Raw genomic sequence first — 24,987 nt, 5'->3', positions numbered from 1 at the left:
AAAAACATACATTCATGAATAACTCCCTATTCGGTTTCTGAATATATTATTAAATGCATATAGTCTTTTTAATATATACCATATCTTTTTGACAAAAATAAAAACAAAACACCTCAATTATTAAAAAGCATTACCATTTTGTATAAATACCTGCTACTTCTAACTTAATGGTATTTCTGTTTTAAATCCTTGAAGATGTAAATTAATTTAAAAGATATAAAACAAATTTGTTTATGTAATATTTCTCCAGACATCCTAACAGTAGTAACTATACGTCAAAGAAAACTGGAAAAAATTCTGCTAAACTGCCTACATTCCATAATGTAAACAGAGCCATTTATGACATTAACCCTCTCATATTAGATAGAGTCCCAGAGAGAAAATAAAAATGTTTTTCTTTTGTTCCCCAAAATGGTTGTTTCTTTTTTTGCAATGCTTTTCAATTTGACAGAATCTCAGTAACAATCCAAAAAATGCCTGGTCTCTACTGTTTTTCACTGTAATTTTATAACTAATCACTTATACATCAGATCTCAACCATGTGAGTTTATCATGAAGCCACCTCATGGCTCCTTGCCAGTGACCTGCCCATGGTTAATGGTTACCTCCTCCTCCTCCAGTCTCTTCAATGAGTCCCCAGCAAATTTAATATATTGTGTCATGAGGGTGACCAGAGCCGTGTATCGGGTCCTCAGGTCCATGAACTACAAGTAAAGAAAAACAAAATGATAGAAACATAATCTCCATTTGCCCTAAATCAGTTGAGCAAGCACCAAGTAATAATTAAAACATTAATTAGGCTTTGGGGCAGGGAAGCTCATGACTCCTAGTAACGATAACCACATAGGAGCAACAGGCATTTAGTATTCTCTGCAATTCACTCATCTTGAATGAGGATTTTCAAAGAGCTTCTTAAAACTCTTAACAAAATGTATTGTTATAGGTAAAGAGCAGCTACTTGGAATGATGGACTGCTCTGGACTTGGATTGTGATCAAAGTTGTACAACATTTCAAAGGTACTGAATGTCACTAAAGTCTACACGTAAAAATGATTAAGATGGTGAATTTTCTACTATGTATATTTCACCATAATACAAATATATAAATCTAAAACTGCTAGAGTGCTGCGTCTCTGTTTTGCATGCTCCCTGTCTCTAGACGGTTACCACCTCCTGAATGACGAGATCTGCTGAGCTCTGCATTCTCCGTCGTTTCACTGGAGACTTTTGCTGCGAATCCACCATGGCCCGGTAGGTCATCGTTTGTAATTCGTAGTCCTGCATGAGATATCGGTAAGATTAATCATGGCAAAGCACTAACGCTTCATTCTATAGTGATCTTTGATGCAGAGAAAGGGAATCCAGTTTCACTGAATGACTTTAAATAAAAAATATTGCAAAAACACATTTTCAGGAATCAATCCAATCCTGAGATGTTTCCAAGGTGGTAATAAAAATCAGAAACATTTAGGGTGGTCAGGAAAGTTCCTAAGTCCCTTTAGGAGCTCATGGACACATTTAGGAACAACGTGCCAGTTATTTTCAGTCTCCCCTTCTTCTAGATAAAAAATGGGACTGCAGATCCGAATGGCCAGAGCCGAGATGTGGCGGGTGACTCAGAGCACATGGGAACCATCCCTAAGGGAGATGTTCTTCCATGGAATATCACAGCAATATTTGCATGGATATTCAAGCAATATTTCCAGGGACACTCCATCAATACTTCCATGGAATACTGCAGCAATACTCACATGGAATCCTAACCCAGACTAATGGGTTAGGATTAGGTGGGTGTTCCAGCAATGCTTGAAGGGGTAAGGGAAGGAAGGAGTAAGTGAAGCAGAAAGAGGCAGATGACAGAGCTACATTTTCTCCTGGTGTACATGGGGGTGTGGGCAAGCTGTGCGTGTGTGTGACACGGAGAGAGAAGTAAAGAAGCAGGGGTTTTCACATGACTCAGGTTTCCATGAAGAATTAACAGGTTAAGTGACAGTGAAGATGCTCTGTTTCACTTTTCAACACAGACTGAATAACCCGTGAAGGCTTTAAAGAGCACTGTGGAAACATCCCCCTGAACACCTGAACGTGAAATCTGATGCAAGGAACTAGTCTCACCTTCACCGCAGTGGAGTACTGTTCTGCGTACTTCTGACACTCGTCCATTTTGCTCTGTTTCATTTCTATTTCAGAAACCAGCATCTATAAATGCACACAGGTTAGCAGAAAAGCAACAAGGAATTCTATGCTGTCCAACAACTTGAGATCTCAGGCACTAATACCTACATCATTTAAGACTACAGCTCTCTACCCTACTTTACTTTTAAGTACAGCCTTTATTAATCAATTAATTTATCTGGCTGCACCGCTTGGCCTATGGGATCTTAGTTCCCACACCAGGGATTGAACCCATGTCCTCGGCAATGAAAGCAGAGATTCCTAACCACTGCACTGCCAGGGAATTCCCTCTACCCCACTGCACTTAATGTCATCTGCCTTATGGGTGAAGTTCAAACATTCAAGTTCAAGCCACTACGTGACACCCCCTCATGGGGCTTCCAAAGCAGAAATTACTAAACTCCATGGAAATTATCCACAAGTAGGCCTGAAACCCTTTGCTCCTTAATCCTAATCTTGACCTAAAGAGAGCTAGAAATTACTGGCCCCTCAAGATGGAACAAAAATCTCAAAGCATTTAACTCTGTCAAATGTGGCTGTTTAATTTTCTACAACTAACCATTTTTTAAAATGTAGGGTCCTAATCTAACCTCAGTGATCATTAGACACTTGAACTGTCCCAACATGAACCTTTCTTATTCCTTATGGTTTCAAAATTGACCTCCAATAAATCAAAGAAGTAATGTATATAGGTCTGAGAGCACATTTTTAACATTTATGATTTATTCCTGTCTTCCTTGAAATAGTTGCTGACCTACTGCCTTAACAAGAGAAAGGAAGGTCAAGGTCATGAGTGACTAAACGCAGACACAACCATGAGGAGCTATGTTTGCACACCTTCTGTTGATTCAACTGTGTGGCCAGAGCTTTACTATTTTCAGGCTGATTTTCTTGAATCTTCCTCTGAGTAGTTTCAACTTGCTGGATCCAATCATCCAACAGGTGATACGTATCTCTGTAGTACTTCAGTGACTTGCCAATGCCTTCCAAGTCCCGTAACCTAAGAGGATCACAACAGAATAGCCAGTTTTCAAGAGCAACCAGTAGGGAGTTGGAACATGTAGAAGAGGAGGGAGGGACAAACTAACTGTCCTAAGTGCCACCACAGGGGAGTGTCCAGAGTTCAAGGCTGAAGCACTCTAGGCCAGTTTCCAAGGGCCCCTGCACTGCTGTGGGTTGAATACAAATTACTTTTCTCCAGGACTTGTGCAGTTTATTAGTACTGACTGCTCTAGGGGCAAATCCAAGAGACTAAAGCTGGAAAGCAGGAAAACTGGAAACAATCAGCAAGTCTTGAAGACCCAAAGCTTGTAGCAATGACAGTTTCACTTCTGAACTCATGACCTGGTTGTAATGAATGGTTCAACATGAACTCAGAGAATACGTTTCAGGAGCTGTAACTGAACACCCAGTCTCTATGACTGTAAAACCACTACATTAAACCTACAGATCATGTATTTTAGAGATTAGCTACTGTGTATTTAAAAATAACGTATTTGTCACACACGACACTATATTATAAAAGCATTTTAGCTACATTAATAAAAACATAAAAAATAAATGAGAAAGAACACTATTCTGTTTCGTCCCCAAAACTATCCCATTTCCTTTCACTTCTTTATTTCAGTCACTGGGCAAATGATCTTGACTTTCTTTTATCTTTGGCTAGAATGAACATCAGGCAATTTCAGTTTCTTTTCCCTTCTTGCCTACTATAGATACTGCATCCCACCCTAGGAAATGCATGATTCACGCTCCTATGACTAAGGCATGGTTATTGGGATATTACCAGTTTGCAATAACTAGAGAACTGCATTGTTTTTTCCTTCATAAAATGCAAGTAGATTAACACTACAAATGCTAGACTAAGTACTCATTTGGAAGTTAAGCATCTTGCTCAAGGCCATCCTATAAAAAAGAAATGTAATTAGACGCAGCTCTTGCAATTAACACAAGTAACTGTTCTATGGAATGAATTACATATGGGGGTAGAAAGCCTAATATATTTAGACTTTACCCAGAATAGAGAGATTAAATCTGAGCTAAAACTGAATGAAAAGGCTACTAACCTGTTGTCAATCTGAACATGAACATTCTGCCATCTCTCAACCAACTGATCTGCTTTTTCTTTGTGCCAGTCAAAGTCAAGGTCACGCTCTTTGTAGGTTTTAAACATCTCATCACTGATGGTCTTTGCTCTCTGCAGCTCATCCTCCAGCTCATGGAAGACCTCTCTCTTTTCATCCACTTCAGATCTCCATTGCTAAAATGGAACAATTTACAAAGTTATAAAAATGTGTAAGGTGCTCACCAGGTAAACACTTCACTTGCCTAATTTTACAACTCATTTACAAATGACTGACATAAAATCAGACAATGGAAAGAATATATTTCATATACAAAATATTACATTAGGTTGAACCTTATAAAATTGTCATATTTGGCTGTACTTTGACCTAAAAAAAAATAACAATATTATATGTAAAGTTCAGCCTAATAGATTTTGCACGTCAATAAAATAAAACATATTCCATAAGTAAGTCTGCCAACTCAGTAAGTCTTTTTCATTGTTTATTTTTTATATATCTACTGATCCCATTGTTTAAAATGAACATGTGCATTAAAAATCCAGCAATCCCACTGCTGGGCATACACACTGAGGAAACCAGAAGGGAAAGAGACATGTGTACCCCAATGTTTATCGCAGCACTGTTTATAATAGCCAGGACATGGAAGCAACCTAGATGCCCATCAGCAGATGAATGGATAAGAAAGCTGTGGTACATATACACAATGGAGTATTACTCAGCCATTAAAAAGAATACATTTAAATCAGTTCTAATGAGATGGATGAAACTGGAACCTATTATACAGAGTGAAGTAAGCCAGAAAGAAAAACACCAATACAGTATACTAACGCATATATATGGAATTTAGAAAGATGGTAACAATAACCCTGTACAAGACAGCAAAAGAGACACTGATGTATAGATCAGCCTTATGGACTCTGTGGAAGAGGGAGAGGGTGGGGAGATTTGCGAGAATGGCATTGAAACATGTATAATATAATGTATGAAACGGGTCGCCAGTCCAGGTTCGATGCATGATACTGGATGCTTGGGGCTGGTGCACTGGGACGACCCAGAGGTAGGGTATGGGGAGGGAGGAGGGAGGAGGGTTCAGGACGGGGAGCAGGGGTATACCTGTGGCAGATTCATTTCGATATTTGGCAAAACTAATACAATATTGTAAAGTTTAAAAATAAAATAAAATTTAAAAAAAAATCACTGAAACAACTTTTCACAACTGTTTTACAAAACCTTTACTCAGGGCTTTATAAGCGGAAGGACAGAAACATACACGTACAACCATCGTCCTTTTCCTTCTTAGATTAACTAGTCTATTCACCTCTTTAATTTCTTAACATAACTGCCTCTTTCTGCAGGGGCATCTAATTACAAACAATTTACTTTTAAGTTTCAACTCCTCTTGCTGCCAACATGAACAGAGTATAAAAATCTACTGTCAAAAAGATAAAAACTTCAAATGAAAAGAACTCATCTCAAACTAAAAATGAATCAACATACTTATTAAGTCATAGTATTACAGAGAAAAGATATGGAATGAATAGAGAAGTATTCAAGTTCATATATTTAATGCTTGATGTCTGAAGACCTGAGCCAAGTTCTAGAGAAATACTGTTAGAGCACAGTCTTAAAAACAGCCAGCAGTGAGACGCATACCTTTAAAGTACTTATCAGATTCTCAATGTTATTCTTGTCAGCTATAACTGCTTCCTCTTCACACAATTTAGTTTCATAGAGTTTGACAAGGGCTTCTGCAGCTTGAGTGTTTTTTAACACCAAGTTGACCGTTTTCAACCTGAAAAAGATAATTAAACAACACCCCTTCTGTTAAGTGTTTATTTCCCCGCAGTACAGCCTTGACGGACCATGAGGCTGGGTGATGCAGTGTGTTCCTCATGCGGCACAAAGACAGTTTTTACTACAAGGTTCACATCCCGCTCAGTCAGTCAGGAAGAGACAGACAAATGCCACATGGTATCACCTATATGTGAAACCTAAAATACAACAGCAAGGAACTCATCTGTGAAACGGAAGCTGACTCACAGGCACAGAGAACAGCCCTGTGGAGGCGGAGGGGGCGCCGGGAGAAGGTGCGGTGGGGGTCTGGGGTCAGCGGATGCAAGCTATGGCTACAGGATGGATGGACACAAGGTCCTATTGTACAGCACAGGGAACTGTATTCAACACCCTGTAATGAACTATAATGGAAAGGGATACAGACAATATATCTATGTATAACAGTCACTTTGCTGTATAGCAGAAATTAACACAGCCTTGTAAATCAACTATATTTCAATAAAAATTTTTTTAAAAGATTAACATCCCACTAACTATCTAATCAGAGAAGGCAATGGCACCCCACTCCAGTACTCTTGCCTGGAAAATCCCATGGATGGAGGAGCCTGGTAGGCTGCAGTCCATGGGGTCGCTAAGAGTCGGACACGACTGAGCGACTTCACTTTCACTTTTCACTTTCATGCATTGGAGAAGGAAATGGCAACCCACTCCAGTGATCTTGCCTGGAGAATCCCAGGGACGGAGAGCCTGGTGGGCTGCCGTCAATGGGGTTGCACAGAGTCAGACACGACTGAAGCGACTTAGCAGCAGTAGCAGCAACAATCTAATAGAATCCACACCATGCCCCCAAGTTGTCTTCAGCAGAAGATTCCAACAGAAGAGGGGCTTCTTTCAAAGCTACTTTAGACCAAGACTGGAAGGTAAGTTCAACAGACCGTAACAGCTGAGCTACCAAAACTACAGGGAACATGTGGGAAGATCATTAATGCTTTTGTCTCTGATGCTCATTCCCTTTCAGCATGAAGCAGCATCATAAATCCACAGAAATATTTAGCATATTTGTTACTAAGAAAAAAAATTTGAGGGATTTTGCTGGTGGTACAGGGGGTAAGAACCCACCTGCCATTGCAGGGGATATGGGCTTGATCCCTGGTCCAGGAAAATGTGGAGCCACTAAGCTCCTGAGCCACAACTAGCGATGGCCACGCGCCTGGAATCTGTGCTCCACAGCAAGAGAAGCCACCACAGTGAGAAACCCACACACCACAACAAAGAGTAGCCTCCACTGGCTGAACTAGAGAAAGCCCATGTGCAGAAAGCAAATCCACGCGTGCACGCAAAGTCGCTTCAGTCGTGTCTGACTCTTTACGACCTGATGGACCATAGTCCATCAGGCTCCTTTGTCCATAGGATTCTCCAGGCAAGAACACTGGAGTGGGTTGCCATGCCCTCCTCCAGGGGATCTTCCCAACCCAGGAATCAAACCCACATCTCTTATGTCTCCTGCATTGGCAGGCGGGTTCTTTACCACTAGCACCAACTGACACAGCTAAAAATAAAAATAATTGAAGAAAAGAAAATAATTTTTTATATTCTTAAAAATTAACATTTTTAGCCTAAACAGCATCTGTATATAAATGGCAGCTATATGAAGTCAGCTTAGATGATTTCTATCAAGGCAGTGGTTCCATACTTCTCTATGTAGGTGGACGACATGGAATAGACATGGTTCATGCTCTGGACAACCACGCTGAGCTCAGACCGCAAGGCGGGCGTGGAGGCAGAGGCAGGCGCCTGACTGAAAAAGTCTTCACATTTACTTGTGATCGTGGCCAAATCATCTTTAAGTCGCTCCAGTTCTTTCTTTAGTTTCTACACGACAAAGAACAAACCATAAGGATTAGACAGGGCCTCTTTCTTCAAACACTTTAAAAACACACATTTCCCATTATTACTCTTGAGGTAAATACATATTCTTTTTTTAAACTGCACCACAGTTGATTTACAATGTCATGCTCATTTACGCTGTACATCAAAGTGATTCAGTCACACACATATATACATCCTTTTTTCCTATTCTTTTCCATTACGGTTTATCACAGGATGTGGGAGGCAGTTCCCTGTGCTGTACAGCAGGCCCCTGCTGTTTATCCAGTGTATTCATCCTACAGCTTGCATTTGCTAATCCAGCACTCCCACTCCATCCCCCGCCGGGCAACCCCAAGTCCATTCTCTGTGTCTGAGTCTGTATCTATTTCATAGATAAGTTCATCTGAGTCCTATTTTGGATCCCACACATAAGCAATATCATATGGTGTCTTTCTTTCTCCTTCTGACTTACTTCACCTAGTATGATCGTCTCTAGCTGCAAAACATTTACGTATTTTTATTTTTTCTTTACCAAAGAAACGAAGCCGAGGCAGTCTACTTTTACCACCAGTCATTCCCTCACCGCACAGCGCTCGGGCCCAAACACCTAGTTTAGGGCCTGTGCGTCAGCACGTGCCCGACGGAGAGGCCCTGCAGCCTCCACGTAAACGGCGAGGACGCAGTGCTCCGCGTTCACCCAGTGCGAGGCAGAGCTGAACCCGGAGCCTCGTCTGCCGTCAGCCGTGAGCACAGTCAGAGCGCACAAGGTGGCCCCGGCACAGCGCGCGTGAGGGGTCGCAGGGTCAGCGGCGAAGGTCGCGAGACCCCATCTGCGCTGACCTCGGCCCACGCACTCGCAGCCTCACCTCCTGCTCCGAGATCCTGAACACGCTCTCATGCAGGTCGTCTCTCTCCAGCGGGGTGCGGATCTGTCTGATGAGACGGTCCTCACAGCTCTCTAGCCGAAGCCTGAGGTTTCGAACTTCAGAGATGTAGAGGTTGTAAGCCGATTCCTCTTGCTCCTCTGTGAGAGTAAACATGATGTTTAGAAAATTCCTCATTTTCTGTCGTTTGGACGTTCTTGCTCATGAATTAATAAGGCAATTTTACCATTACTGAGACATAGCTAGTCAGACTAATGTTACCAGTTATCACCACAAACCCACACCAAGGATATAAACCTTGAAACTGTGGACCTTACAATTTACAAAGACTTAAATACAACTTCCCTAATGCCACTTAAAGTACCAACATCTGACTTAAGATGTCTGAGGAAAGTAATACATTGGTTTGTTTTGTTTTCACAAAAATGTGAAATATATTAGTAGCAGATTAGTTATAAGAATAATGTTTTAAAAAAATTAGAGTATTACTACTAAAGTGTTTTTGGTCTCTAAGTTTTATGGACGTCAAGAATTTGGAATAAAATTTATATTTAACAAACATTAACAGGACAAAATCTTTTCCTTCAACCCCTATATAAAATCCAGGTTTGGTTACAGGAAACCTCTCCCCTTTGCTTTCAATTTTGCTGTGAATCTAAAACTTCTCTTAAAAAAAATATTCTTTAAAAAAATCCAAGTTTGACATATGAAAAAGTAATTGAAACTTGTCTGAAACTAAAATATCATTCTGAACATTACACTGCAAACTAGAGAAAATGGTTAAAAGTAGATGCATTAAGAATTCACTGTCATACAACTTGGTTGGCAGCTTTTTACTACTTAATTATTTGGGAAAAAATGAATTCCTTCTTGAATCTTCCTACCTCGAACATCCATCTGATGCTTTAGTAACTGTCTCTACCTATCACAGGTTGAGTGACATAATATACCTAAGACTGAGAGTCCCAGTGATAATAGAAAACAGCCTGGACTAAACACCCATGAGGAGAAAAGGCAAGGGCTCCCACGCTTTACCTCTTTCTGCAGATTTAAGGAGTTCTTGATAATACTGCTTGCACACATTAACCTCCTTTTCCAGTTGTGTTATATCTGAGCCTGAAAATATTTGGGATTCCTGGCTATCTTCAAGAAAATCTTCAAAACGGGACTGCAGATTACTCAGAACTTGCTGATGTTCACCAGGCAACATGGTCTTTATCTAAAGAAGACCAATGATCCATTATAGTATTAAGGGTGAAATTTCAATAGGACTGATCTCAAGTGGTTCTTATGGGACATGAGTTTATATTAAATAATCATAATAGAAAATCATTGGAAATTAATTTTTTCTTCATTCACAACTTTAGGTTTTAAAAGACAAGGGAAAACAAGACTACAGAATTTCATAGATGAATGAAACTATACCCATGTCTGTATGCCCAAACACTATATACTATGCCTCCCAATGAAAACAGAAACACTGAATGAAGTATGGGATTTTCAGATCCCCCAATTCTTAGAAAGTACCTCATATAAAACAGGCATGTAACAGATATTCAGTGAGTAAATGAATTTTATCATGGATTTGCTGGACCTCATCTGACTCAAGGGATAACACAAAGGCCACTCTTCATGACAAGAGCCTGCATCTTGGGACAGGTTGGGTGGACGTGCAGATCTGCACTTACTGAAGCCACATTGCTCGCTCGGATTCTGTCAATTTCATTGATGAGATGGTGCCAGGAGACCACACTCTTCATGTTTATGTGAGACTCGTGCCAAAGGGTCAGGACATTCTGATATTGCTGCTCAATTCTGAAACACAAGGAAGAAACTCAGATTCAGCCCTTCCATTCCCCACCAACATGTGTGACGGTTTCTTTCTGTGTTTGAGACATATCTCAAGTTTACTAGCTCGAGGTCCTTCTGATCCAGTGCTGTTACTGTTCAGTTGCTAAGTCTTATCTGACTCTTTGCAACCTCATGGACTGCAGCATGCCAGGCTTTCCTGTCCTTCACTATCTCTGGGAGTTTGCTCAAACTCATATTCTATTAGCCTTGCCAAAGCATTGATTGTTTCTTTTACCTTCAGAAACCCCCAAAGCCAGCCCTACATCTGGAACTAAAGCACACAAACCTGTTTGCAAGGTCAACCGCCTCTTTGTTTGGAGGAGGGACGGTGAAGCACACAGAAGGGACCATGGCCTCATTCCCAGTGGGGCTGATGACCTTCCACTTAGCGCGATGAGAGTTGTTTGCCAAAACGCATTCATCGTCTTTGAAAATGGTTATCTGGTTTTAAAAGAAGAACAGAACAACCAGATGTGGTCACTGCGGTATTTGTCTCTTTCCACACCCAATCTTGGGTATTTTTTTTGTCTTTTTAAAGTGGGAAACTTTACCACTAGTGAGCAATATGACCTTGTTTTTTAGATATATGAATAATGCCAGAAACAGGTCTGTTTCTAGGAGTTAAAGTACCTCAATTTGTCTGTAGTCACAGATGGCTTTGATCGGAAGAGAAGTTTTGAGTGGACAGTCAGCATTTCTGGGCTTCAACTGAACGATTGTTTTTGCTCTCCCCATCAGGCTCGCCACTGTACTTTTATACTGCAGAAGCTCTTCTTTCTCTTCCTGAGGAATAAATCAGAAGGCTTTTAGAAGCAAACAGTGTGTACTCTCTGTTCTTTTAGGGCTGTGCACAAATGCAGCTTCCCCAGCAGAGTCTTCCGTCTGAACCGTCAGCCCCTCGCCGCCCACTCTCCCCCTGTGTTGTCTGGTTGCTTTCTTTCCTCCTTCACATTTACCAGTACCTAACAGACTACATGTATTGTGCTGTACTAATTTATCATGTTTATTGCATCCCCCCCTGGCAGGGTTCTTGTCTGCTGTGTTCAGTCCCAGCACTAAAAATAGTGTCTAGGGTCTAGAAATACTGACAAGTCTTTATGGAATAAATGACTAAACACACATACTCACACACAAAGCACAGTGAGAGCATTTTAAAATACTAAGGCAATCACATCAAACAACACTCTTGCTGTGTGCCAAAAAGAAAAAAATGCTAAAACTCAACGTTTAAGTGGTTGAGTGAGGCGGAAACACCAAGAGTACCAATAAAATGCGAAGCTCCATGCACAGAAACGCAACCAGGCACGCATCCAGCCCCACTACGCGTCGCTGACGAAGCAGGGGGTCTTCCTGCTCATACCATGGACTCCTGAACGAGGTCCTCCAGTTTGTGGATGCTGCTGGACCTGTCACAGCTGTACTTCCGCTGGATGGCATCTTTTAGATTCCTCAAGTAATCTGTGGCTTCTTTGGCATCATTGAAAAACTAGCAAAAGATGAAAACTGGCAGTTAAAAGTGTACGAAACGCCAGCAAAGCCCCCAGGTGTCAGGTTTGAGTACCAGAGTCCTGTGTGTACCCCTCCTACGTGGGCACAGAAGGAGCCGCAAGACTTCTTCTCCAGAGCCCTTCCCTTAACCAAACACCAACTCCTGAACTTGGATGATGATGAGCGAATGCTAAGTGTCCAGAGTTTATGTCTCCAGAGAACAAACCTGTGGATGCCCAGGGGGAGGAGAGGTGGGAGAAGGAAGGACTAGGACTCTGGGGTTAGCGGATGCAAACTATCAAACACAGGGGGGATAAACACCAAGGTCCTACTGGTATAGCAGAGGGAACTGTATTCAGTATCCTGTGATAAACCACAATGGCAAAGAATATGAAAAATAATACAGCTATATAACAAAGTGTATGTCTATATTGTGGTCGTGGCCCTATATTACTTTGACTGAACATCTATTTCACTTTAGAACATCTATAAACACTTAAACAGTTGTTAAACGAAAGTGAAAGTCAGTCATGTCTGACTCCTTGCGACCCCATGTTCTATAGCCTGGCAGGCTCTTCTCTCCATGGAATTCTCCAGGCTAGGATACTGAAGTGGGTAGCCTTTCCCTTCTCCAAGGGATCTGCCCCACACAAGGATTGAACCTAGGTCTCCCGCATTGTAGGCAGATTCTATACCAGCTGAGCCAGGGAAGCCCAAGAAAACTGGAGTGGGTAGCCTGTCCCTTCTCCAGTGGATCGTCCTGATCCAGGAATCAAACCAGAGTCTCCTGCATTGCAGGCGGACTCTACCAGCTGAGCTACCAGGGAAGCCCAAACAGTTGTTAAGCGGGAATGAAATTGCAAGAATATTTTAAAACTTCTGAAGAATAGGAAAAAAGCTCCCCCTAGTAAAATTGTTCCTCAAAAAGACAAGCATGGACAAAGTTAAGATTTTCTGACATTTTAAGTGGTTTTTAAAGTATTTCTTCTTTACTAAAATGCTTCCATTTATCCTAAAGGACATATAACCCTTCTATCCTAAAATGAAGACATTTTGGTTTCTTTCCGCTGCAGTCAGACATACACGCATCCCAACATTACACCATGGAAATGGTTCCTGTAACTCAGCTGAAATTGCAGTACCACCCGCCGACACGGTGACCGTTCCATACCTCGAAATAAGCGCTGTTCTCCTTCACATGCTGTTCCACACACTGGCAGAGCTGCAGGATCCAGCTCCACTGCGTCTGCATTGCCGCGCGGTAAGCCTGCCAGGGAAAACACAGTCACCACTGCCGTCTGCACAGCAAGACACACCCAGGCTTCTCAGGGTTAAAAGACGGCGGTCTACACAGGTGATGAGATGCCTTTAACAGAGACTTGAGAAGCAGGGACGTGAACTGTCCCGCTAAGCTAAACATCCCCACTTGCACAAAGCCAGTCCTAAAACTTTAAACATACATTTTTCTTTTAAAAAATTTTTTTAATATAAATGTATTTATTTTAATTGGAGACTAATTACTTTACAAAATTGTATTGGTTTTGCCATACATTGACATGAATCCATCATGGGGATACATGTGTTCCCCATCCTGAACCATCCTCCCACCTCCCTCCCCATCCCATCCACCTGGGTCATCCCAGTGCACCAGCCCTGAGTACCCTGTCTCATGCATCCAACCTGGACTGGCGATTTGTTTCACATATGATAATTTACATGTTTCAATGCCATTCTCCCACCCTCGCCCTCTCCCACAGAGTCCAAAAGACTGTTCTATACATCTGTGTCTCTTTTCCTGTCTCGCATACATTTTTCAATCAGTCCAATTTCTTTCAAATTTTCAGTTTCTTGACTCGTTTTTCTTGTCACATATATGAAAAGTGCTAACTCTGGGGCTGTTTTTCCAGGCAGACTTCTTTAACACTTGAGATGGATGCAAGCTATCCAACACTCTCCTGTGTGGAATCCTCAGATACACCCCCTTCACTCAATTTTCCTCTGTCTGTTTTCTGAATTTTTGTATTATTGGATAATAAAATCCCCCTTCTGACATCAAAGTACATGGTGTGTAGTTTTTGTCCTGTTTTTGCTTCCAAAACTAGTCTTGAAGCTCTTGGCAGGAGTGGGGCTGATCTGTTTTATCGGGACTGTTTGGGAAGGGTGGAGAAGCTTATGTAATTCTTTATCAGTATAATTATGGGATAATATCAGAGATAATACTAGGAAGTTTTATTTCAAATGTTTTTTACTTGAATCTTTATTCAGTACAAGGTGCCTCTTTCATGAGAGCAAAAATACTGTAGGAAAGGCACCTACTTACACGGAAACAGGAAACACCCTTTCCTATTTAAGGTGCAGTTCCCTGGCTTCCAGAAGAGGGCGGCCTAGCTGCTCTAACGACTGTCTTACATAAGACGGTCCCTCCTGGAGAAACAGGCCGCTGAGCTCGGTCCAGGCAGCTTTCTGGATGGAACGTACAAGGCAACCGTGGAAATCTGGCAACACTTCCTGATCACGTTACGTGCTCCCTCCAATTAAGCTACTTAGAGTAAATTGGCTATAAAATACACATTGTGCATTGTTAAATTATTAGCTTCTTTTCCTCATAAAATACAAAATAGTGTTGATAATTAACTACTATCCATCGCCTACAATACATTAGATGGGCCTGAAGAACCATAAAGATGACTAAGGCTTAATTTTATCCTTCCACATCCTTAGTTAATTAGACTAACAGCTCTACCTAAAGGTAATCAGGTTCACATCCACTTCATCCACGCCCATCAAAAGTCTCAACCTATAATCGCACTTCTAGCAGCCGTCACTTCTCTATTTTAAGGAATACCCCACCTTCAGTTGACCATAGTATAAAAGTATATCCAGACCCATCATGATTCTAATCTCCTTTCCCTAGTGCTCCCCTCCAACCCCCCCACCCCCCGCCCCACTCTTCTAGGTCCTTAACATTTCTATGTAGCATTGCCTGGGGATGAAAACCACATTTTTACATGAAAGAAGGGCAACTGTAACATTCCCCAGACCTCCAGATGAGGTCTAGAATTTCATGAATCTTTTGTGTCATGACAACTTATTTTAGGGAACAAAGATTCTCAGATCCCTTTCCTCAACCACACATCCCATTGTAAGCACAGTTTCATTTTTCTTCCTCTGGAAATATACAACTGTCCACATTTGATACTTCTCCTCTCTTCCATAACCTCCAGCACATTTAGAAAGTCACTAACTCTAGCAGATCCCAGGCCTAAAAACTAAACACCCCCCACCCCACCTGCACCTCACGGGCAGCCTGATAAACTCCAGGTCAGCCCTCCCCTTCTGGGTCTGAAATGTGTGTTACACCCTGAGGACGTTCCTGTCAGAGCCAGATCATGGACAGGATTAGTAAATGAAATAATAATAATAACTAGGACTTCTTGAGAACCTACTATGTATCAAGAACTGAACTAAGCTAACAGTACACTTTTGTCCTCCTCACACAACTCTACAGTTAGGAGCAACTTCCCCCATTTTAGGTAAGTGAACGGGACCCAGCAAGGTTACAACCGCATGCAACATCACGTGGTCGGGAAGAAACTAACGTCAAAGCCTGACAAGACAAGGTCCTTCAGAGTTACTGTCCTGCATCTCTATGGCCACAGGGGTTGACACCAATGGGTGGCACGCTTCACGCAGAGCAGAAGGCACATCACTATGATTTGTCAGAAGTGTTATTTTTGAGCCAGGTTGTAGTAAAAGTTTGATAGTTTGCATTTTTCTATTTATCCACAAACAATAAAAGAATCTGAAAGGTAACATTCGAATATCCATATTACACTTTCTGACTCACCTCAATGGTTAACCGGGCTGGGTGATTTTCCAGAAGCAGCTGCTCCGCTATCTCTTGAACTGACTTAATAGTTTCTTCCTTTTGATCAAGTTCTCTCATCAATTCCTAATTGAAATAAATACGTTAGGAAATGATAAAACCTGAGAGGCACTGGTAACATTCAGCCACAGAAGCTGCACTCACAGCGTGGTAATCTCTCTTCCGGGCTATGTTGGTGTTTCTTTCACTCCAGTCGTAAGCAACTTCCTCCTCTTCTTTTTCATTCAACCAAATAAGTTCATTCGTTGCACGAGTTACAAAATTGTGGAGTGTGTCAAGGTGCCGCTCCTGATTCCTGGATGTATTCTTTATAAGGAGAATCATGGTAAGAATCATGTCTTTGCCATATAAAGGGAAGGGAAAGTTAAAAAAAACTTACCAAGAGTTTTGCATACTGATTCTCTAATCTGTGTAACTTTTCTGCGTAAGTTAGTTTAAGAGGTGCCGTCATCTGGATCTATAACATGGGATAAAAAGACAGCAGGTTAGGAATCTTAAGAAATTCTGATTCACTGGCAATCTATCTTTTATCCTGTGACAACAGGGTCTTAACAGAAAGAGCACAGCAGAAGCTGGGATGAAATATATACATACAGACTTTAAATTCACATACCTCACTGATCTTAGCTTCTTTAAGGCTAGATTCAAATTCTTCAATAGCTCGGTGGACATTTTTATGATTTTCTAAGTGGCTTTCAACACTTGGCAAATCTGATCCCCATTCAGTGCGGTCCAGCTGCACCTTTAAATAGGAAGATATGAGGTTTAAAAAAAAAAAAAAACTGGTAGCAATAAGGCCTGAAACTTAGGTAAGAGTAAATATTTTTACCTGCATCTCATCCACCCAATTCAAAAGGTCCTGAACAAATTTCATGTTGATTTCCTCTTCTGTTAAATTCTGGTCCAGCAGAGATGACTTGAGAAGGGGCTTTCGGATCTGCATCAGCTTCAGAGTCTGCAGGGAGCTTGTCTCCCCTCCTGAGCCGAAACTTGGAACTAACCCTGATGGGAAGCCAGGCGTATAGGCAGGAGTGACAGACGGGGTCAGGCGGGAAGTCAGCCCTGACGACAGGCCCGAGGTCACGCTAGACGGGGTCAGGGAAGGTGTGAGACCCTGCGTCAGCCCTGAGTTCATGCTGGGGTTTAAGGTCTGTGCAAATCCTGCGTTTAAACTCTGAGAGATTCCTGATATCATGAGCTTCGTCTGCTCCGTCGTCAGCACGCGGCCTTTGCTGTACACTGAGGAACATTCGTTCCGCAAGGCCATGATGTCATCGCGCAGTTTTGCAACCCTGAAAAGAAAATCAAAATGCGTAAGCTATAATGTGAGAGGTATTGTTCACAAAGGCTGACCCCTAAAACTAGGGACTCTAGTTACCAAAATGATCAATATTGGCTCATCAGCCATAACAAAGGCATCACACTAGTGCAAGATGTTAATAACAGGGGAAGAGGCTTTGAAGGGGTGTTATGGGAACTCTAGACTGTCCACGCAATTTTTTATAAACCTAAGTTGCTCAAATAAATAAAGTCTATTTTAAAATGTCATTATAGTCACACTGATAAAAATTTACATCACGATTTTTTCACTCAATGTTGTACTATAAGTATTCTATATTATCATATGATCTTTACAACTGTAATTTATAATGAACTCAATTACAACACTATCATAGTATATGCTCATTCTCCTATTATTTGACACACAGGATTCCAAATTTTTGACACGGACACTTTTTTTCCTATATTTATTTAGATAAGTTCTATATTTAGAATTATTATAGATGCCTAAAAGCAGAATTACTCATTTGAAGCATCATTCATAGTTTTTGCCTTATACATATATATCATATATTTAGATATTTACATAATATATATTATATACAACCAGAAATGTTCCATTCCTATCCCCAAATCCACTTCTCAGAGACACAGATTTTTATATACATATTTTCCCAATATTTTGTTATGAGCATTTTCATAAGATAAACACAAAACTGATAAGTTGACTTAAAAGATTATTTTCTCATTATTGTCCCTTTTTCAAATATCACACATGAATATTTCAACTGCAGGTTAGTTACTACAGTATTAAATACTACATGTATCTAAAATTTTTTTCTCTTATTTATCTTTGAAGAACAAAACCTACTAAACACACCGAAATATGACACAATTAATGTGACACACATTGTCAACAAAAAAGAGCTTAGGGAACACTTCATAAAATCGCCACCCTCTACGTCCTTAATGAGGGGCCACGGAACAGTCAGCGAGGAGGACAAGGCTGACTAGGAAGCTCTCTTACCTCTGCACCAACTGGTCTGCCTGGTAGTACTTTCCATCAATAAGAATCTGTACATCAATGACATGCTGGCGTAAAAGGTTCTCACATTCAAGGATATATCCGGCAATCTCTGCTTCATTCTGAAACTGCAGCCCGGATTCCAATCTTTTAGAATCCTATATTTTAAAACAATTCAGTATTAATTCTACATTAATTAACTAATTAAACAAATTGCAAATCTAGCCTCAGGGACTTCCCTGGTGGTGGGCCAGGAGTTAGGACTCGGCGTGTCCACTGTAGGGGGCATGGGTTGGATCTGCGGTCAGGGAACTAGACCCCGCACGCCATGAAAGTGAAAGCGTTAGTCGCTCAGTCATGTCTGACTCTTTGGCACCCCATGGACTGTAGCCCATCAGGCTCCTCTATCCAAGGAATTCTCCAGGCAAGAATACTGGAGCGGGGTGCCATTCCCTTCTCCAGGAGATCTCCCCAACCCAGTGATTGAACTCATGTCTCCTACACTGCAGGCAGATTCTTTACCGTCTGAGCCACCTGGGAAGCGTAGAAGATTTTATTTCATCTGAATGTACCGACCCCTCTACAGCAATTCCAGCAGCTCCTGAAATGAACTTACAGACTGGAGAGCATTTCGGGCAAGCAACAGTTTGTCTTCACAGATGACACTGCCCCTCTGAACTCGGTTAGCAATCTGCTGCAACATCTCCAACCTAAAAGAAGAAACAAAATAAACTCTTTCCTTCTGAAGTCAGAGAGCTAGCCACCCCTGAAAAACGAGGCCCACCAAAAGAAAAACCACAACCCCACATCAAGGACTCCATACCTGTGTCCATCAAAGGATTCATTGCCAAAGCTAATACAGGAGTTGATCAGGGTTGGACCACAATGAACCGAGAGGAAATTCTCATTTGAGTCAAGACTAGTCCGAGTGCTAGTCGTGTTACTAAACACAGAATCACTGCTCCGGTAACTGTAACTACTGCTGTGCATTTTTATCTCGCAATGATGTTTTTTCTTCCACCATTAAAAGTAGACTAGAAAGTACACAGTCTGCAGAAAGTGCTACTTCTAATGGTGAAAAGAGGCGACTGGCTGTTACAGCTTTTAATGGCTCCTTAAATATGCCCCAACATGCATATTCAACACGCAGCAAATAATACGCTGATAACTATTCAAAAGAATCCCGCCTAGAGCCATGGGTTTGCTAGCTACGGTCTGCCTTTTGTAGCCTACACTAAAGCCCTACATGTACAGACAAGGCAGGCTGATGGGGCGTCACTGGACAAGACTTGCCAAATATTTTCACCAAGAATCATTCACTTGCCACCAACTCAAAAACAACTCTGATGCTTCACAGAAGCCAAAGAACAATCAGGTCACTCTGGCAATACCAATCATCAGCTAAAAGAACACAAACAGCCAATCAGAGCCTCATCCTAGCATTTTGGAAAAACCAGCTCTGTACTGAACAACACAGGGTTAGAAAACTGGTACGTACAAACACCTACAAACAAAGGAATTTGACAAGAAGCAAAGCATCTTTCCTTTTTAACCAGCACAGCATTTGTCGATTAGGTTACATTAACTGGAAAATTGTCCAGTTACCTTTTCCCCACCACAGGAACCACTCCCAGGAATGTTATGTCTACTCTCACTAAAGTTACTTTTTATTTTTAAAAGCCAAAGTGCTAAGAAGAGTATCAGTGTGATGCTTGGAGATTTAATTTGTCTGTGCTTGTTTTTCCTTTCTACAGGTTATTACCTGGCCTAAGATCATTGGCTCTTTCTCATTTGCCTTTTACATACTCCCATGCCACAGAGCTATTATTTTGCAATACAGAGTTAATGCCAAAAAACTTGTTGCTTCAAGAAAAATGAAGGCATTGAATCAGCCATGCTAAATATTTTCCTATCCCCAACACTGCAAAGCCAAATTGCTGCTTCCCCAACTAGAGGCAGACACTGTCCTTTTTAGGAGGGAATTTGAGAGTGTCATGTCAAATATAGTTAGTAAACAGAAAAGCACAAAATAATAATAGTAGCCAGCACCTAACATTTCTGAAGCAATTGTTAGGTGCCAGGAAATTAACTAATCACTTTATAGACATACTCAGAACCACCAAATGTGGTTCCTACTATTACATCCTATTTACAAATGAGGAAACTGAAGTTTAGAGAGGATAGTCAATCTAAGATTACATGGCATGAACACTGAGCTAATAATTCATCCAGGATTGACTGGCTCCTAGACCTTGAACTCTTAACCACAGCATTCTTTTATTTACATAAATTAAAATCCAGCTGCTATTCTGACAACTAAAATCAACTCTGCCCCCTTTCTCTGGCACCTTTTCTATCCTTTCATCAGATTAGAAGCTGAGCATTTCATTTGAACCACCCAGAATTATCTCCTCCCTACAAGGTCCATCCTAGGTATTTTGCACTTGTTCTGGTTCAAAAGGATCCAGTTATGTAGACATAATACTCTGCTTTAACAAGCGTGTCATCAATGATGTCATAAAGGCCTGACAAATCAGACCCACCCTCGGATCTTCAATGCATTAGTTCACACTTCTTCCACGTGGAAGTTAGGAGTGGGTGCAGAGAACATCAGTATATTGAGGGCCTCCGGGTAGCAGAGCCGGTGTTGTGGGCAGTACAAGGAACCACAAACACAGGAATCTGTCTGCATGCTCACTCTGTGGAACTGGCAGTCCTCATTCAAGCAATCGCAGAGAAATGTATACATTACAACCGAGATGAGTCTATGAAGGAGGACCACATGGAACAGGAGGGTCAACCCCAAAACACCTGAACCAGCCTGGGAGACTTCAGAAAGTTTCTGGAGGAAATCATACGGGAGCTGAGATCAGAGGAAGACCAGGAGTAAGGAGAGGACAAACCAGACAACCCAGCCACAGGAAAAGACAGTGCCAGATCTCACAAACGCGGAGGCTGGGAAACGGGCAGGCCAGCGCTCCTGAGAGGCGGCCGGCGTGGCTCGCCGAGGACCAGAAGGCCAGCCTTGGGGACTCGGACCATGAGCCCCACGCAGCACAGCTCAGGCTGGAACGGAAGGACCATCCAACAAACCCCTCCTGAGGACCTAGGCGACCTTCCGGGGCGCCTGGTGAGGCAGGAGAGAAAGGAGGAAGCTGAGGGATGGTTTCGGGCCCACAGACAGGGTGGGACTGAACCAGCGATCACAAGTCCTCCGGGCGCTGCCTCACTGCCCTTCTTTAAACAGAGGGTTCACTGCCCACAGAGAGGGCCGTAGCCCAAAACATACCAAGAAACAAGGTAAGCTCACGGTTAACCTATGTTATGTATGGATGAGCTTCTGGTGACTTAAAAGCTGGAGAAATTCTCACGGGTCCTCCTGACTAAGTCTGTAACCGCCATATGAGATGCAACTGCACACACCAACCCAGGCCCCCTCCAGCATTACTTCCCTGATTCCTTCCTCAAACCTCTTGGAAGAGTTTCTAGATAACAAAATGGGAGAATCAGAAAGACTTAGCCAAGGTCACGCAAACAAGCAAATGGAAAAGGCTAATGTTGGTCCAGGGTGGCATGTCTCCAAAGCTTAAGCTGTTTGCGCACCACAAGCGGACCCCCTCACTGGACACCCCGGGCAGAGAACGCCCCCAACCTTTCAACTTCGGGACGAAGAGCCTTCTCCCTCTCCAGCATGGCGATGATGAGCTTTCCCCATTCCTTTTCTATGTCGTTTGGGTGATAACCTTGAAGGAGTTTGATGCGTCCAAACTCTATCCAAATCTAGAGAAAACAGCACAAAAAGGTGATGTGAAGCAAAGACATTAAAAATCACGCTTCTTAAATCAAGACAGACTATTTATAAAGATTACATTTGATACCATATGCTATCACTTACAGATGGACTCTAAAAGATGACACAAAAAAGCTAATCTACGAAACGGAATCCCCGACACAGAGAACAAACTTGTGGTTGACAAGGGGGAGGGGTTGGAGAGGGGGGAAGGGAAGGACTGAGTTTGGGATTAGCAGATACAAAGAACATTATACAGAGAATGGACAAACAGCAAGGTCCTACGGTACAGCCCAGTAAATACATATATAACTGAGGTATATAACTGAGTTACCATGCTGAGGAGCAGAAATTGACACACTATAATCAACTACATCAATAAAATTTTTTAAAAGGAGACATTTGCCAATTCAAAGGAAATTTTTTCTTACCTCTAATAATTTATATAAGCGTTTAATTTTTGATTTTTCTGTCTCCTTTGGTGGAATTTCTGTTTCTTTAAACTGTAAATACTGATTGTAAAGTGCCTAAAATGAAAGGGAAAATAAATGAAGAGCTGAACTTCAAAAATCTGTTTTCATTATCACATAACGTCACGACTTCAAATGCTTTCTATTCTGTCACCTGCCTGGGTGGCGTGGCATGCATACTCAGCTACATCCGACTCTTTGAGACCCCATGGACTGCAGCCCACCAAGCACCTCTGTCTGTGGAATTTTCCAGGCAAGAATACTGGAGTGGGTTTCCATTTCCTACTCCAGGGGATCTTCCTGACCCAGAGATCAAGCTTGCATCTCTTGCATCTCCTGCATTGGCAGGCAGATTCTTTACCACTCTCCCACCCGGGGAGGTATTCCTTCATAAAATAAGACAATCAAGGATGCCAGTTCTGAGCCAGCTGGTAAACAGGATCTAAGGGATCTGAAGAGGATGTAATTAGGGCTGTGAGCCCGATTCAACATATGCTGCCCAGGCATCTGGATAATGAAAACCACAACAGTGTCTGTTAGTTGCTCAGTCGTGTCTGACTCTTTGCGACCCCGGGGACTGTAGCCTGTCGGGCTCCTGTGTCCATGAGAATCTCCAGGCCAGAATCCCGGAATGGGTAGCCTTTCCCTTCTCCAGGGGATCTTCCTGACCCAGGGATCGAACCCGGGTCTCCACACTGCAGGCGGATTCTTTACCAGCTGAGCCACCAGGGAACCACAACTCTACTAAGGATCTCATCATCCAAATAAGAAGACACATCCTTTAAAAGATACACTTTGCAAATGCTGTACTTTAGCTTTTACTTTTTGGAAAAATCATCTGATGCGATTCTCATAAAACGGGGTGGGAAGCATGCTTCTATGTTTCGTGGTCCATCCTTGAAAAACAGAATTCTCATCAGACAGGACTAAAGTTTGCGTTCAATGTCCCATGGCCTAATTAAGCAGATCTTACAGTAAGAAAAGATGCTACTGGTTCCTGCTATTATAAAAGTCTGAGCCATATAATTAAATTACTATCTAATTTATAGATATTAATTTGGGAATCTCTTAAATATATGTATATTATGTTTATTAACAAGGAGCTTCTAAAAATTATGTTGATAAAATAGCTCCACATTTAGTAAGTATACACTGATTATTTCATCCTAATTCATGCTGCTTTAAAACAAGTCCATGAAAATGTTCGAGGAGACATATTTATCTGAAGGATTCCATTTAATGTTTTGCTGATTAAGAAAATTATTCAGTTGGCCAAAAAGTTCCTTTGAGAAAAACCCAAATAAACTCCTTGGCGAACCCAATATTTGGTATTTCCCCATGATGTATTTTTTTCCTATATCCTGTCTTATCCCAGACACCAGCAAGTAATCTGTAGTCAAACTTCTTCAATAATTTAAGCATCTGCACTAATCAGAAGCCAGCATGAATTTACTCAAATGTCTGGACAATGAATCTATTTGAAAATAAGTAGAACTTGAAATCTAAAAGTTGGCTAAACCCAAAGTGCAACATTTTAGGATGTCCATCAGTGAATAAGTACAGAATGCCATCCTGTGCTGACGCTGTTCACAGTAGATGTGGTCATGGAAGGGGGAGGAACGCTTTCCTGCCGGGAGAGGTTACCATCCACACTGGGAGACATCGCACAAAACCGCTTCAGAAAGACCCAAAGGAGCATCACATGGACACGCGCCAAGGAGCCTGGTGCCAAGAACAAACTCCCCGTGGCAGCGTGAGTAAAAGCTGTTCCATAGACATTGTGTACAGATGCGTGGACGCAATTGCTCATGTGAACAGGGCCTCTCCTAGATTAGAACCATTCCTGAAATTCCGATCAGGAAAACAGTGTCTACAGTTCAAGGAATTAGACCTTGTTGTTCATATTCACATGAGCCATTGCTTGAAATAAAGTACACTACTCTGCTATGACAAATCCCAAGGTTCAAGAAGAGTCAACTTATTTTCAATGTTTATACAACTACACCATCTTTCAATACCTCTGTGACGTCTCTGACAAAGAGACGGACCCCGTTTCTTAGGCAGTAGCACCTGTTCTACTAAACCAGGAACTCATTTACCCCGGGAGTCGGGTACGTCCTTTCGAATTCGTGGTGAAATACTGAATGTACGTCTTGTACCACAGAAGCCTCTGAGGCCGTTTCTAACGGGATGTGACCACAGGCACACGCCCGGCCACCCCTGCATTGCACAAGCTTCCCACACAGCTCCTGCCCCGGCCACCTGCTGGCTCCAGGTGTCTCCCAGGTTCCAAAAATAACACCACAACGGCATTCCCAGAGACCCTCCCATACTAACTCTCAACAAGGCAAAGTGAAGGGACTATAAATTTAAGATGTTGTTGCT

General features: G+C 42.0%; 1 protein-coding gene across 26 annotated transcripts in view; it reads right to left on the bottom strand.

The window, feature by feature from the left end:
* DST (dystonin) overlaps positions 1 to 24,987 on the bottom strand; it is a 520,430-nt gene that overhangs the window by 174,071 nt on the left and 321,372 nt on the right. For 23 of the 26 annotated variants that reach the window (XM_027524344.1, XM_027524350.1, XM_027524347.1 and 20 more), the window contains 23 exons: positions 22,564 to 22,659; positions 21,995 to 22,122; positions 18,959 to 19,052; positions 18,346 to 18,500; positions 16,867 to 17,329; positions 16,651 to 16,779; positions 16,417 to 16,494; positions 16,182 to 16,343; positions 15,999 to 16,103; positions 13,323 to 13,418; positions 12,024 to 12,149; positions 11,294 to 11,446; positions 10,950 to 11,104; positions 10,501 to 10,627; positions 9,848 to 10,031; positions 8,795 to 8,952; positions 7,753 to 7,931; positions 5,919 to 6,057; positions 4,245 to 4,438; positions 3,013 to 3,175; positions 2,116 to 2,199; positions 1,171 to 1,278; positions 606 to 704 (listed from right to left, as the gene is read on the bottom strand). In XM_027524344.1, coding sequence (XP_027380145.1) covers positions 606 to 704; positions 1,171 to 1,278; positions 2,116 to 2,199; positions 3,013 to 3,175; positions 4,245 to 4,438; positions 5,919 to 6,057; positions 7,753 to 7,931; positions 8,795 to 8,952; positions 9,848 to 10,031; positions 10,501 to 10,627; positions 10,950 to 11,104; positions 11,294 to 11,446; positions 12,024 to 12,149; positions 13,323 to 13,418; positions 15,999 to 16,103; positions 16,182 to 16,343; positions 16,417 to 16,494; positions 16,651 to 16,779; positions 16,867 to 17,329; positions 18,346 to 18,500; positions 18,959 to 19,052; positions 21,995 to 22,122; positions 22,564 to 22,659 — 3,375 coding nt within the window. Of the gene's footprint in view, positions 1 to 605; positions 705 to 1,170; positions 1,279 to 2,115; positions 2,200 to 3,012; positions 3,176 to 4,244; positions 4,439 to 5,918; positions 6,058 to 7,752; positions 7,932 to 8,794; positions 8,953 to 9,847; positions 10,032 to 10,500; positions 10,628 to 10,949; positions 11,105 to 11,293; positions 11,447 to 12,023; positions 12,150 to 13,322; positions 13,419 to 15,998; positions 16,104 to 16,181; positions 16,344 to 16,416; positions 16,495 to 16,650; positions 16,780 to 16,866; positions 17,330 to 18,345; positions 18,501 to 18,958; positions 19,053 to 19,165; positions 19,643 to 21,994; positions 22,123 to 22,563; positions 22,660 to 24,987 lie in introns of those variants that run through there. The other 3 variants (XM_027524368.1, XM_027524361.1, XM_027524367.1) reach the window with 3 other exon arrangements.

Source organism: Bos indicus x Bos taurus, chromosome 23 (genome assembly GCF_003369695.1).
Source record: "Bos indicus x Bos taurus breed Angus x Brahman F1 hybrid chromosome 23, Bos_hybrid_MaternalHap_v2.0, whole genome shotgun sequence".
Classification (NCBI taxonomy): Eukaryota; Metazoa; Chordata; class Mammalia; order Artiodactyla; family Bovidae; genus Bos; species Bos indicus x Bos taurus.
This window is presented reverse-complemented; position numbering and strand designations above follow the sequence as displayed.